The sequence below is a fragment of the Oncorhynchus gorbuscha genome, linkage group LG01, assembly GCF_021184085.1.
Source record: "Oncorhynchus gorbuscha isolate QuinsamMale2020 ecotype Even-year linkage group LG01, OgorEven_v1.0, whole genome shotgun sequence".
Lineage (NCBI taxonomy): Eukaryota > Metazoa > Chordata > Actinopteri > Salmoniformes > Salmonidae > Oncorhynchus > Oncorhynchus gorbuscha.
The window spans coordinates 7,933,319-7,948,318 of record NC_060173.1 but is presented as its reverse complement, the minus strand read 5'-3'; the positions used below and the strand labels follow the sequence as shown (position 1 = coordinate 7,948,318).

The window sequence follows — 15,000 nt, the reverse complement described above, 5'->3', positions numbered from 1 at the left end:
TCAACCGTATTTATATTACTGTATTTAGTGCTATAAGTTAAATCCAGATTTAGTATCAGTGATTTAGGAATCAACTGTATTTATATTACTGTATTTAGTGCTATACATTAAATCCAGATTTAGTATCAGTGCTTTAGGAATCAACTGTATTTATATTACTGTATTTAGTGCTATAAGTTAAATCCAGATTTAGTATCAGTGCTTTAGGAATCAACTGTATTTATATTACTGTATTTAGTGCTATACATTAAATCCAGATTTGGTATCAGTGATTTAGGAATCAACAGTAATTCCATTACTGTAATTAGTGCTATACGATATATGCAGATTTTGTACCAGTGCTACAGGTTTAATCCTCCGTAGCTTGCCGATAGCCTCCTCCAGCTCTCTAGTAGAGATCCCACACAGCAGGTTGATGATGGTACGGACCTCATCCAATAGCAGGTTAAGATTACTGCCACACTTTGGAGACAGAAAATAGAATACAATAGACATACATTATGATGTGCATGATGTGCATGATGTATATGCCACTGTGATGCCAAAAGAAAAGTTGAGGACATTTAAAGCTGTAACTTATGCATTTACTATAGGGCTGTACTGGGATATTTGATTGCACAGTTAGCCTATTTGTGTATCCCTGTAACTAGACCAGAGTCCTGAACTACTATGTGCAAAGATTGCGTCATCATCCCCTTTCATTTAAAGCTGCACAATGCAGAAATCGCTCCGCCATTTCCTGGTTCTTAAAATTCTAACAGTTTGCCTAAATACAAGCAAGTACATGGTAGAGACTAATTGTACCATCTAAACTGCTGTGAAATATAATTTCCATAACCCAAAATATTGTATTTTCAGCTGTTTGAAGCTGTTGTAGAAAACCAAACGTAAAAGACGCAGAAAAAAATAAATGTCAGAATAGGAAGCATAGAAATAGCAAACATAGAACAGATCTACCTCTTCTTAGACTTGATTTCAATGTAAATGACAGATCTATAACTCACATTTCAATGTAAATGACAGATCTATAACTCACATTGCAATGTAAATGACAGATCTATAACTCACATTTCAATGTAAATGACAGATCTATAACTCACATTTCTATGTAAATGACAGATCTATAACTCACATTTCATATTGCAGCTTTAACGAAGACGACTGATTAAATATTTTATTAATCTTTTTTTTTGTGTGTGTGTAAAAAAAAGAGAACCATGTTAAAACAACCATCACATGACAAAATGCATTTCAAACTTCATATACAGTAAAACATATTTTACTTTATCAATAGGAATTGGGAAAAAAGCGCTTGTGCATTGATAAGGTCACCAAAGAAGGCATTAACAATAAGTTAATAAAATAAAGAAGCTACTTCAATAAGTCTATTTTACACCATAGCCTGATGAATTTTCAAGATAACTTTTCTTTCATTTTGACTTCAGGCACAAATGAAAATGTCCATCCGGCACAGCCAGAAGAGGACTGGCCACCCGGCACAGCCAGAAGAGGACTGGCTACCCGGCACAGCCAGAAGAGGACTGGCCACCCCACATAGCCTGGTTCCTCTCTACCCGGCACAGCCGGAAGAGGACTGGCCACCCCACATAGCCTGGTTCCTCTCTACCCGGCACAGACGGAAGAGGACTGGCCACCCCACATAGCCTGGTTCCTCTCTACCCGGCACAGCCGGAAGAGGACTGGCCACCCCACATAGCTTGGTTCCTCTCTACCCGGCACAGCCAGAAGAGGACTGGCCACCCCTCATAACCTGGTTCCTCTCTACCCGGCACAGCCAGAAGAGGACTGGCCACCCCACATAGCCTGGTTCCTCTCTACCCAGCACAGCCAGAAGAGGACTGGCCACCCCACATAGCCTGGTTCCTCTCTCGGTTTCTTCCTAGGTTATGGACTTTCTAGGGAGTTTTTCCTAGCCACCGTGCTTCTACACCTGCATTGCTTGCTGTTTGGGGTTTTAGGCTGGGTTTCGGTACAGCACGTTGAGATATCAGCTGATGTAAAAAGGGCTATATAAATATATTTAATGTTTCAGCATTGTCTCAATAAAGATTTTGTTGTCCGACTAGCCAGGTGTGACATACAGTTAACCTCTTCAACCTATGGGGGCGCTAATTTCATTATTGGATAAAAAACATGACCGTTTTAAGCGCAATATTTTGTCACGAAAAGATGCTCGACTATGCATATAATTGGCAGCTTTGGAATGAAAACACTCTGACGTTTCCAAAACTGCAAAGATATTATCTGTGAGTGCCACAGAACTGATGCTACAGGCGAAACCAAGATGAAACTTCAAACAGGAAATGAGCAGAATTTTTGAGGCTCTGTTTTACTATCGTCTCCTTATATGGCTGTGAATGTGCCATGAACAAGCCTAAGCTTTCTGCCGTTTGCCCAAGGTGTCTGCAGCATTGTGACATATTTGTAGGCATATCATTGGAAGATTGGCCATAAGAGACTACATTTGCCAGGGGTCCGCCCGGTGTCCTTTGTCTAAATTGGTGCGTAATCTTCAACTGGAGGCATTTTCCATTGAGATTCAGAGGAGAACGCACACTTCCACAAAGATATGTGAAAAACACGTTGAGGATTGATTCTAAACAACGTTTATCATGTTTCAGTCGATATTATGGAGTTCATTTGGAAAAAAGTTTGGCGTTTTGACAAATGAATTTTCTGGGTTTTTTTGGTAGCCAAACATGACGCAGAAAACGGACCGATTTCTCCTGCACAAATAATCTTTCAGGAAAAACTGAACATTTGCTATCTAACTGAGAGTCTCCTCATTGAAAACATCCACAGTTCTTCAAAGGTAAATTATTTTATTTGAATGGTTTTCTGTTTTTTGTGAAAATGTTGAATGCTAACGCTAAATGCTATGCTAACGCTAAATGCTGTTACACAAATGCTTGTTTTGCTATGGTTGAGAAGCATATTTTTGAAAATCTGAGATGACAGTGTTGTTAACAAAAGGCTATGCTTGAGAGCTAGCATATTGATTTCATTTGCGTTCATTTGCATTCATTTGCGATTTTCATGAATAGTTAACGTTGCGTTATGGTAATGAGCTTGAGGCTGTATTCACGATCCCACGATCCCGGATCCGGGATGGCTCGACGCAAGAAGTTAACAAGCCAGAGTTAGCAGCAGGAGGATGATTATATCCACTGCATTGATACGGACGAAGCCTGAGCTGGAATGTGAAGCTAACTGAAGCTGAAGCTAGCTTTGATTTAGCCCTCAAGTGCCGGATGGGCGGGGTTTCAAGTTTGCACCAGTCAAGGAGAACCAATACTATTTGAACCCAGGATATACTGTAACCAAACACTAACCTTGCTCCTCATCAGTTTGTTAACCTCCTTGTTATAGCAACTCAGCTTCTCTTGGAGGCTCAACCTGAGAGAGAGAGAGAAAAAAGAGAGAGAGAGTGAGGGAGAGCGAGAGAGGGAGAGAGGGAGAGAGAGAGTGACAGAGTGAGAGAGGGAGATAGGGAGAGAGTGACAGAGTGACAGGGTGAGAGAGGGAGAGAGGGAGAGAGAGAGAGAGAGAGTGAGAGAGACAGATTGCGAGAGAGAGAGAGAGAGAGAGAGAGAGAGAGAGAGAGAGAGAGAGAGAGAGACAGATTGCGAGAGAGAGAGAGAGAGAGAGAGAGAGAGAGAGAGAGAGAGAGAGAGAGAGAGAGTGAGAGAGACAGATTGCTAGAGAGAGAGAGAGAGAGAGAGAGAGAGAGAGAGAGAGAGAGAGAGAGAGAGAGAGGGAGAGAGAGAGAGAAAGAGAAAAATAAACACAGTGTATCAAAAAGATAATTAATTAAAATGCCTTTATTTGTTCAATGGAATCAAAGTTAATAAACTCTGACATGTTTCAGTGTCTTTAACCCTCCTCATAAGTGAAAGGTGGAGACTGTGTTGTTGGGGGAGAAAATCATTGCATAAATAAGACTCTCTATAGTGTTTTAGATCATCGATAATCAGTAGTATTTTGTGCTGAGTCAGCCATTTTGTGCCCTAAGAGACAACAGCATAATGATATAGAGCAGAACGTCAAAGTCTGCATTGTACCTTGATGTGTTGAAGACACAAGCAGAGCCAAGGAGTTGGTACAGGTGACACGGAGCTCTGTCGTCCTCAACCTTCCGGAAGGAACACAGTAGATTTACTACATAGCAACTAGGAATACACAAACATGTCAAATAAATACACCAGCTATTAAAATCAGATCAATAAATCAAATCAACCAAAAGTGTAATCATGTTTAGGCCAAGTGTTTATGAGTCTGCCTCCAATGACATCTTTAATGCCACAATCTGTCATTTGGCAAACCACACCACATTTTTAAAACATTGAAACAGAAGAAATTATTGCAGATTGCACCTTTAAAGAGTGCACGTTCCATTTGCTTATAGCTTCTAAATGCCAGGTGTGACGCGGAGATAAACAGAGCAAAGTCTAGGAATCAGGGTGGAGGTTTTCACAGTGACACAAGCCCTCACTCACTCATTCACTCTCTCTTTCTCTCTCTGTCTCTTTCTCACACCAGCCCTCACTCACTCATTCACCCTCTCTGTCTCTTTCTCACACCAGCCCTCACTCACTCATTCACCCTCTCTGTCTCTCTCTCTGTCTCTTTCTCACACCAGCCCTCACTCACTCATTCACTCTCTCTTTCTCTCTCTGTCTCTTTCTCTCTCTCTCACACACACCAGCCCTCACTCTCTCATTCACTCTCTAAGTCTCTCTCACACGCCAGCCCTCACTCTCTCATTCACTCTCCCTGTCTCTCTCACACCAGCCCTCACTCACTCATTCACTCTCCCTGTCTCTCTCACACTAGCCCTCACTCTCTCATTCACCCTCTCTGTCTCTCTCTCTGTCTCTCTCACACCAGCCCTCACTCACTCATTCACTCTCCCTGTCTCTCTCACACCAGCCCTCACTCTCTCATTCACCCTCTCTGTCTCTCTCTCTGTCTCTTTCTCACACCAGCCCTCACTCACTCATTCACTCTCTCTTTCTCTCTCTGTCTCTCTCTCTCACACACACCAGCCCTCACTCTCTCATTCACCCTCTCTGTCTCTCTCTCTGTCTCTTTCACACACCAGCCCTCACTCTCTCATTCACTCTCTAAGTCTCTCTCACACGCCAGCCCTCACTCTCTCATTCACTCTCTCGGTCTCTCTCACACACCAGCCCTCACTCTCTCATTCACTCTCCCTGTCTCTCTCACACCAGCCCTCACTCTCTCATTCACCCTCTCTGTCTCTTTCTCACACCAGCCCTCACTCTCTCATTCACCCTCTCTGTCTCTTTCTCACACCAGCCCTCACTCTCTCATTCACCCTCCCTGTCTCTCTCACACCAGCCCTCACTCACTCATTCACTCTCTCTGTCTCTCTCTGTCTCTTTCTCACTCCCTCACACACACCAGCCCACACTCTCTCTGTCTCTCTCTGTCTCTTTCTCACTCTCTCACACACACCAGCCCCCCCTCCCTCCCTCCCTCTCTCACACACACCAGCCCCCCCTGAAGGGAAGCGTCCTGGCTAGAAGCCAGCCAAGAGCCGGTAGTTAGAAGGAGACCATTGCAACATGAGCAATTTAAAGACAGAGCCCTGAAGTCTGTCTCTCCTTGGTTAATATTCTACTGATTGACCGTTTGGGTGGGAATGCAACACTCAAAAGAAAGCCGTGTGAAACCTTTAGTCCTGTATATCTTAGTTGGTGCCTGTGCACACACTTGCAATGGCATGATCACATACACCTTACTAAAATGTAATGCATTGTACTTGATAAAATCATCTGATCAAATCAAATCAAATTTTATTTGTCACATACACATGGTTATCAGATGTTAATGCGAGTGTAGCCAAATGCTTGTGCTTCTAGTTCCGACAATGCAGTAATAACCAACAAGTAATCAAGCTAACAATTCCAAAACTACTGTCTTATACACACAAGTGTAAGGGGATAAAGAATATGTACATAAGGATATATGAATGAGTGATGGTACAGAGCGGCATAGGCAAGATACAGTAGATGGTATTGAGTACAGTATATACATATGAAGTGGTGTGTATTATTATTGGTATTATGAACTACTTACGTCCCTTGCCAACAGATTCTGTAGTGTGTTAACCTGTAGTAATCTGAGAGGGACTTCCAGGGAACACTTATGATAGTCCTGGATGCTCCTGTGCATACCCAGCATCTCCTCACTGAGGAATACAACAAGGTAAAGAACAGGAAACGTACAGGAAGACACAGTAACAGCAGACAGGAAGACTATCACACAGGAACAGCAGACAGGAAGAATATCACACAGGAAGTAACAGCAGACATGAAGAATATCACACAGTAACAGCAGACAGGAAGACTATCACACGGGAACAGCAGACAGGAAGAATATCACACAGTAACAGCAGACAGGAAGAATATCACACAGGAAGTAACAGCAGACAGGAAGAATATCACACAGGAAGTAACAGCAGACAGGAAGAATATCACACGGGAACAGCAGACAGGAAGAATATCACACAGTAACAGCAGACAGGAAGAATATCACACAGGAAGTAACAGCAGACAGGAAGAATATCACACAGTAACAGCAGACAGGAAGAATATCACACAGGAAGTAACAGCAGACATGAAGAATATCACACAGGAAGTAACAGCAGACATGAAGAATATCACACAGGAAGTAACAGCAGACAGGAAGAATATCACACAGTAACAGCAGACAGGAAGACTATCACACAGTAACAGCAGACAGGAAGAATATCACACAGTAACAGCAGACAGGAAGAATATCACACAGTAACAGCAGACAGGAAGAATATCACACAGTAACAGCAGACAGGAAGAATATCACACAGGAAGTAACAGCAGACAGGAAGAATATCACACAGTAACAGCAGACAGGAAGAATATCACACAGGAAGTAACAGCAGACATGAAGAATATCACACAGGAAGTAACAGCAGACATGAAGAATATCACACAGGAAGTAACAGCAGACAGGAAGAATATCACACAGGAAGTAACAGCAGACATGAAGAATATCACACAGTAACAGCAGACAGGAAGAATATCACACAGGAAGTAACAGCAGACATGAAGAATATCACACAGGAAGTAACAGCAGACAGGAAGAATATCACGCAGGAAGTAACAGCAGACAGGAAGACTATCACACAGTAACAGCAGACATGAAGAATATCACACAGGAAGTAACAGCAGACATGAAGAATATCACACAGGAAGTAACAGCAGACAGGAAGAATATCACACAGGAAGTAACAGCAGACAGGAAGAATATCACACAGGAAGTAACAGCAGACAACTAATATCACACAGTAACAGCAGACAGGAAGAATATCACATAGGAAGTAACAGCAGACAGGAAGAATATCACACAGTAACAGCAGACATGAAGAATATCACACAGGAAGTAACAGCAGACAGGAAGAATATCACACAGGAAGTAACAGCAGTCAGGAAGAATATCACATAGGAAGTAACAGCAGACAGGAAGAATATCACATAGGAAGTAACAGCAGACATGAAGAATATCACACAGTAACAGCAGACAGGAAGAATATCACACAGTAACAGCAGACAGGAAGAATATCACACAGGAAGTAACAGCAGACAGGAAGAATATCACATAGGAAGTAACAGCAGACATGAAGAATATCACACAGTAACAGCAGACAGGAAGAATATCACACAGTAACAGCAGACAACTAATATCACACAGTAACAGCAGACATGAAGAATATCACACAGGAAGTAACAGCAAACAGGAAGAATATCAGCTGAAGCGTTATTGTGCAGGGAGAGATACCAAACAAAGAGGGCATGTCCTCTCACTTGGAAATAGGTCAAGGCCAGGAGGGTAGAGTTGCCTGAGGGCTAGAGAGGGTAAAGGCTGGTTTATAAATGACAATATCGAGACAATTAGAACGCTACAAATGCCGCTGGTTATACTCCGGTGGACGGGACAGATCTGTCTCCGTTGTCATGGTTACCTGACTGACAAAAAAAACGTATACGATTCTCCAGCAGAATGCACTGCTTTTATTTATTTTTGTTCATGATGTCACGGCGACAACAGAATGTTCACGATGTCACGGCGACAACAGAATGTTCACGATGTCACGGCGACAACAGAATGTTCACGATGTCACGGCGACAACAGAATGTTCACGATGTCACGGCGCGATGTCACGGCGACAACAGAATGTTCACGATGTCACGGCGACAACAGAATGTTCACGATGTCACGGCGGCAACAGTCTACAGACGTGTCGATAGACCAGCTGTATAACCAGCCGTGAAGGGGAATGACCGCAGGGAGGCTAGGGAATGGTGATTGGGTTGGAGTTCGGTTTGCGGAGCGGTATACTTACTTCCTGAGGTACTCTTCAGAATCACACAACTTCAGGAGGTAGTATCCACTGTCTCTTGGGTTAGTCTGTTCCAGAAGCAGCAAGATCTCATCTATCAGGGTCTGGACTGTCTTGTTCACTGGAGGAGAGAGAACAAGGTGGTCAAGGTCAACAAGGTGGTCAAGGTCAACAAGGGGTCAAGGTCAACAAGGTGGTCAAGGTCAACAAGGTGGTCAAGGTCAACAAGGGGTCAAGGCCAACAAGGTGGTCAAGGCCAACAAGGTGGTCAAGGTCAATAAGGTGGTCAAGGTCAACAAGGGGTCAAGGCCAACAAGGTGGTCAAGGTCAACAAGGTGGTCAAGGTCAACAAGGTGGTCAAGGTCAACAAGGGGTCAAGGTCAACAAGGTGGTCAAGGCCAACAAGGTGGTCAAGGTTAACAAGGTGGTCAAGGTCAACAAGGTGGTCAAGGTCAACAAGGGGTCAAGGCCAACAAGGGGTCAAGGTCAACAAGGGGTCAAGGTCAACAAGGTGGTCAAGGTCAACAAGGTGGTCAAGGCCAACAAGGGGTCAAGGTCAACAAGGGGTCAAGGTCAACAAGGTGGTCAAGGTCAACAAGGTGGTCAAGGTCAACAAGGTGGTCAAGGTCAACAAGGTGGTCAAGGTCAACAACAACTCTAGTCACAGTCCCCAAAAAATGTAGGTATGTATGTATGTATGTATGTCAAATTAAAATCAAATCAAATGTATTTATAAAGCCCTTTTTACATCAGCTGATATCTCAAAGTGCTGTACAGAAACCCAGCCAGAAACACCAAACAGCAAGCAATGCAGGTGTAGAAGCATATTCAAAATCTCCCTTTTTCTAAAGACACTTTAACGTAACACACGATGAAAAATACAGCAATACGTCTGGGATAAACCATTACATCTCCTTTCAGACAATTTTGATTGCCGATACACTTAAACGTGAACAGCAATTAAGTTGCCATAATTACGCGGCAATATAATTGTAGCTTAGCTACCACACGTTACAGCGGTATACATATGTGTTAGCTGTGTGTCTTACTTACACATGGTGGGAATGGGTAATTGGTGAAGGACCCAGGGAGTTGACACATTGGTGGTGATCTCAGCCTCCTGCAGTAAGGAAGGGTGGATAGGTGACACACGCCCCCACACCACCCCTGAGTTAGACACCTGGTCAGTGTGGGGATACCTAGACAACAGTCTGACGGAGAGAGACGGAGAGACCATTAGGAACGTTTTCTTCTTTTATTTTTATGAAAGTGCAACGGCTATGGGATCATTTATGCGTTTCTCAAGGAGAAACTTTGAAAGAGTGGCAAACGCAAAGACGTTTCCATGGTTACGGTTCGTGTCTCATCTTGAATGTTAAAAAAAAGAAAACGACTCAGTTCCTTGGATTGATATTCAAACATCTGAAAGGGATGTGCTGTTTCTTACTTGGACGTCAACATGCAGAGAGAAGCCAGTTGTTTGGTGCTTCCTTGTGGAGTGTCTATCAGTTTGATGCTCCAGGTATCCAGCTAAAAATATACAATACTGTATATCCAACTCAGTAGAAGCTTTTATTCAAAGCATTTATCCAAAGCGACTTACAGTATACAGTGAGGGCATACATTATTAGTATGTGACCCCAGCAGGAATCGAACCCACGACAAAATTTAAAAATTTAAAAATTTACATTTACATTTAAGTCATTTAGCAGACGCTCTTATCCAGAGCGACTTACAAATTGGACATTTGACTCAAATAACACTTACTGTTAAAGGTCCAATGTAGTCATAAAATGTGATTTTCCCCGTGTTTTATATTTATTTCTAAACTATTGAGTTTGGAATAATTCTGTGAAATTGTGAATTGTGCTTTTTTAGTGTAGGAGCTGTGTGAAAAGAATGGCTGAAATTTCAGCCTGTTTGGATGGATGGAGTTTTAATCGACCAATAAGAGAGAGTTCCAAACCTCTCTGCCAATAACAGATAGTTGTCAATGTTCCCCTTCCTACTCAGGCCACTCCCAGACAGTCCTAGCTAAATTCTTGCTGGAGAAATTACTCTTTTTTGGCTAAGAAACTTTTTTGGTTTCCTTTTTTAACATTAAAAAAAAAAAAACATTTTAATTGAAAATAATCACAGTAAAGGTACTTAATTGTTACCCAGAAATGGTTTGATATTGAGATATTTTCATTTTAAATGGCTGCATTGGGCCTTTAACATCTTTCCTCCATCTCAACATAGATATCTTTGTTTCCAGTGAACTAAATCCCCAACGCCCAGAACGCTAGTTTTCTTTTTACATTGAACTTTTATTTAAAGACCCTCTTGAGGTTAGAAAACCTAGGGCCAACACAGTGATACTCACATGACTATATGTGGCTGTATTAAAGCGGTTCAGTCTGATAGTGGGTACAGTCAGATCACAGGAGAACCTCTTCTGAGCATTAGTCAGCAGAGCAGCCCTGGAGGTTCTCCTCCGAGGGGGTACTGGAGGAGGCAGGAGGGCTGCTCCTCTCAGGAGGACCTCTGTCTCCTGGGTCCTGTATATGTTTGTGAAAAATAAAAATAAAGTGTTTTATGATTTATTTCATGAAGTTTATTTGACAGGGATTATATACAGTACAAAACAAATATAAATCAGAAAAGTTGATGAATATTACCAGATACAGTTAACACAGCTAATTTTCATATAATAATTAGATGCTTACATTTGTCCTTTTTTCACACATGTACGAATTGGAAATGTGTGTTTTATTTGCATATCCCACTCCCCCTGAGAATGGTGTCAGAGCCAGGGATCAGCGATTATAGAGCAATTATGGTTAAGTGGTTTGCTCAAGGGCACATCAACAGATTTTTCACCTAAGGGGCTCTGGGATTTCAACAAGTGGCCTTTCGGTTACTGGCCCAACGCCCCTAACCACTAAGGCAACCTGCTGGCCTTGTCCATGGCAGGAGGATATTAAAACCATTCAACATACCTGGGTCTCAGGTAGGAATTTGGGCAGGGACCCCCTCCACCCACCCCCTGGGTGGTAGGGTCATCGGAGCTCTCATTGCCTCCGCCCTGGGACCAGAGAGGGGAGAGGGGTTGGGGACTGGGCAGGGACAGAGCCGAGAGGGAGTTGTACAGATCCCATTCCTCCTCCTCTAGAAAGACAGGGTCCAGACCTGCCAAGTCTTCCTGGTAGCTTTCCATGAGGCACGCTGGGAAAAAGTTGTCTTCTTGTCTCTGTGAGTCATAATCCATAATCAGAAGGATTCATTGGGTGTTAAAGTAAAGACATGCAACTCCTTCCTGTCTGTCTGTCTGTCTGTCAGACTTCACAACTCAAATCCAAATCAGATACCACAGCTCAGTGGACTCTGTGTTCACTCTGTGGCATGTTGAAGTCATGGTGTCATCAAAGAGGGGAAATACTGACAATCCAAATATGTAGTAGGACATTTGCCAAATAGCTGAACAAAACAACAAAGATGGTAATCAGAGTGCAGTATAACTGCAGTACAATGAAATATAACTTCAGTACAATGAAGTATAACTGCAGTACAATGAAGTATAACTTCAGTACAATGAAGTATAAATGCAGTACAATGAAGTATAACTGCAGTACAATGAAGTATAACTGCAGTACAATGAAGTATACCTGCAGTACAATGAAGTATAACTGCAGTACAATGAAGTATAACTGCAGTACAATGAAGTATAAATGCAGTACAATGAAGTTTAACTGCAGTACAATGAAGTATAACTGCAGTACAATGAAGTATAAGTGCAGTACAATGAAGTATAACTGCAGTACAATGAAGTATAACTGCAGTACAATGAAGTATAACTTCAGTACAATGAAGTATAACTTCAGTACAATGAAGTATAACTTCAGTACAATGAAGTATAACTGCAGTACAATGAAGTATAACTGCAGTACAATGAAGTATAACTGCAGTACAATGAAGTATAATTTCAGTACAATGAAGTATAACTGCAGTACAATGAAGTATAACTTCAGTACAATGAAGTATAACTGCAGTACAATGAAGTATAACTTCAGTACAATGAAGTATAACTGCAGTACAATGAAGTATAAATGCAGTACAATGAAGTATAACTTCAGTACAATGAAGTATAACTTCAGTACAATGAAGTATAACTTCAGTACAATGAAGTATAACTTCAGTACAATGAAGTATAACTGCAGTGCAATGAAGTATAACTGCAGTACAATGAAGTATAACTGCAGTACAATGATCAGCTGATATAAGTTCAGCCTAAAACCCCAAACAGCAAACAATGCAGGTGTAAAAACTGGCTAGGTAGAAACAAAATAGGAAGTAGAGAGGAATAACTGCGGGTAGAGATTATAACAGAAATGATAAATTCAAATGTTCATAAATGACCAGCATGGTCATCAGAAAAAATAGCAGCACAGTCAGGTGGACTTTGTTTTGGGGCACGGTTTCACGAGAGAGAGAAAGAAAGAGAGAATTATATGTGGGGTGGCCATCTGGCTTGCCGGGTGGAGATTATGTGGCCAAGATGTTCAAATGTTCATAAATGACCAGCATGGTTGAATAATAGTAAGGCAGAACAGTTGAAACTAACTGGCCAGGTGGACTGGGGACAGCAAGGAGTTATTCAGGTAGTCCTGGGACATTAGGGCCCAGGCCAGTGAAACTGGAGCAGCAATGGCCAGGTGGACTGGGGACAGCAAGGAGTCATGTCAGGTAGTCCTGGGGCATGGTTCTAGGGCTCAGGTTTCAAAACTAGGACAGGAGCAATATTTTTAACAAAAATGCAATGTATAATTTTTTTGTAAAGACTAAAACTGCAATATTTTTAACTGCAACAGTAGTATAACATGTCGTGACACACTTGCTGTACTGTGTTTCAGTTGTCTTCACAATTGTTTGACACAGATACACTCTACACCTGAGTATTTCACCCCCCAAAAAAGAGTAGGTTTTTTTTGTCTGTAGCAGAAACGGACAATATTACTAAACCATAATTTCAGTTAGTCTAATAATTGACAGACTTTTCAAAAAAGTTAACAGGACATTTTACCAGAGCCCATTTCAGACAGCTGTTCTTTGAGACTGTAGGCTAGAATAAAGTTCAAAACCATTATTTTGAAGACACCACTATTTACATGTTTTAACTGACCACAGAGAGGGACATTTGGATCGGCCTGATCTATATTTAACAATAACACAATCATACGTTTGTTATACTTTACAGTCAAGATAAAAGCAGGCACAGATCATATTTCTGACCGCCAAAAATAATATTTATGCCTCAAGTTTAGTGCCTCAAATAGTTAAAAAAAAAACTCCTTAAAAAACGTTAAAAACTGTTTAAGAAACATAATTGTGTGAAATGTATATCGTTATTTATGTGAGAGTCTTACCGTCAGACCTCCGACATTGTCACAGCACAGTCGACTACCTGTCAGGGCGAAGGTATGAAGGTATGCGCCGTAGACGACGGTGTGTCAATCATCAAGTCAAACTATAGAAGCGTTTCTGGATCCCCGGATGTGCTAATTCTAATCATAGCTCCCCGCCGATAATAAAGAAAGTGCTCGAATGCGCGCTCTCCTCGACAAAAAGAGCTCGTCTTCACGGTCGCGCGTAATGGACGTCAAATGTGATATTTACAGTCGAGTCACTTTTGGTTCGTGAGGAAAGCTTAACTCTCTCTTTGGTGTGCAACCAGGCCCTCTAGTGGAATGAAATAAACATAACATTTACATTTACATTTAAGTCATTTAGCAGACGCTCTTATCCAGAGCGACTTACAAATTATAATAATAATAATAATATATGCCATTTAGCAGACGCTTTTATCCAAAGCGACTTACAAATTATAATAATAATAATAATATATGCCATTTAGCAGACGCTTTTATCCAAAGCGACTTACAGTCATGTGTGCATACATTCTACGTATGGGTGGTCCCGGGGATTGAACCCACTACCCTGGCGTTACAAGCGCCATGCTCTACCAACTGAGCTACAGAAGGACGGTGCATTCACCTTATGACATCATAACAATAGTGAACAAATGTGGACAAATCTGCCTAAATTGGTGGTAGACGTAGAGAAGACTACTTACTACAGCTGCCCATTATGTAGGATATTTGAATACTTTAACAGAAAACATATCTGTGAGTCTTTCTGTTAAAGTATAGCTTCCCCAGAATAGCTTACTCTATTCAATATTCATTTTTTTTATTTTACTAGGCAAGTCAGTTAAGAGCAAAATCTTATTTTCAATGACGGCCTAGGAACAGTGGGTTAACTGCCTTGTTCACGGGCAGAATGACAGATTTTTACCTTGTCAGTTCGGCAATTCAATCTTGCAATCTTCCAATTACTAGTCCAACACTCCAACACCAACCTGCCGCCCCTCCACTCTAACCACTAGACTACCTGCCGCCCCTCCTCTCTAACCACTAGACTACCCTGCCGCCCCTCCTCTCTAACCACTAGGCTACCCTGCCGCCCCTCCTCTCTAACCACTAGGCTACCCTGCCGCCCCTCCTCTCTAACCACTAGGCTACCCTGCCGCCCCTCCT

The 15,000-nt window shown here is 42.0% G+C and overlaps 1 protein-coding gene across 3 annotated transcripts in view; it reads right to left on the bottom strand.

The window, feature by feature from the left end:
• pik3c2g (phosphatidylinositol-4-phosphate 3-kinase catalytic subunit type 2 gamma) overlaps positions 1-14,033 on the bottom strand; it is a 56,475-nt gene extending 42,442 nt beyond the window's left edge. Inside the window, exons 1-10 of one of the 3 annotated variants that reach the window (XM_046344362.1) lie at positions 13,831-14,033; positions 11,407-11,657; positions 10,791-10,965; positions 9,873-9,955; positions 9,479-9,636; positions 8,429-8,546; positions 6,124-6,235; positions 4,083-4,153; positions 3,354-3,417; positions 337-462 (exon numbers count right to left, since the gene is read on the bottom strand). In XM_046344362.1, coding sequence (XP_046200318.1) covers positions 337-462; positions 3,354-3,417; positions 4,083-4,153; positions 6,124-6,235; positions 8,429-8,546; positions 9,479-9,636; positions 9,873-9,955; positions 10,791-10,965; positions 11,407-11,624 — 1,125 coding nt within the window. In that variant the 5' untranslated portion in view covers positions 11,625-11,657; positions 13,831-14,033. Of the gene's footprint in view, positions 1-336; positions 463-3,353; positions 3,418-4,082; positions 4,154-6,123; positions 6,236-8,428; positions 8,547-9,478; positions 9,637-9,872; positions 9,956-10,790; positions 10,966-11,133; positions 11,144-11,406; positions 11,658-13,830 lie in introns of those variants that run through there. The other 2 variants (XM_046344371.1, XM_046344382.1) reach the window with 2 other exon arrangements.
• Between the last annotated feature and the right edge of the window lie 967 nt (positions 14,034-15,000).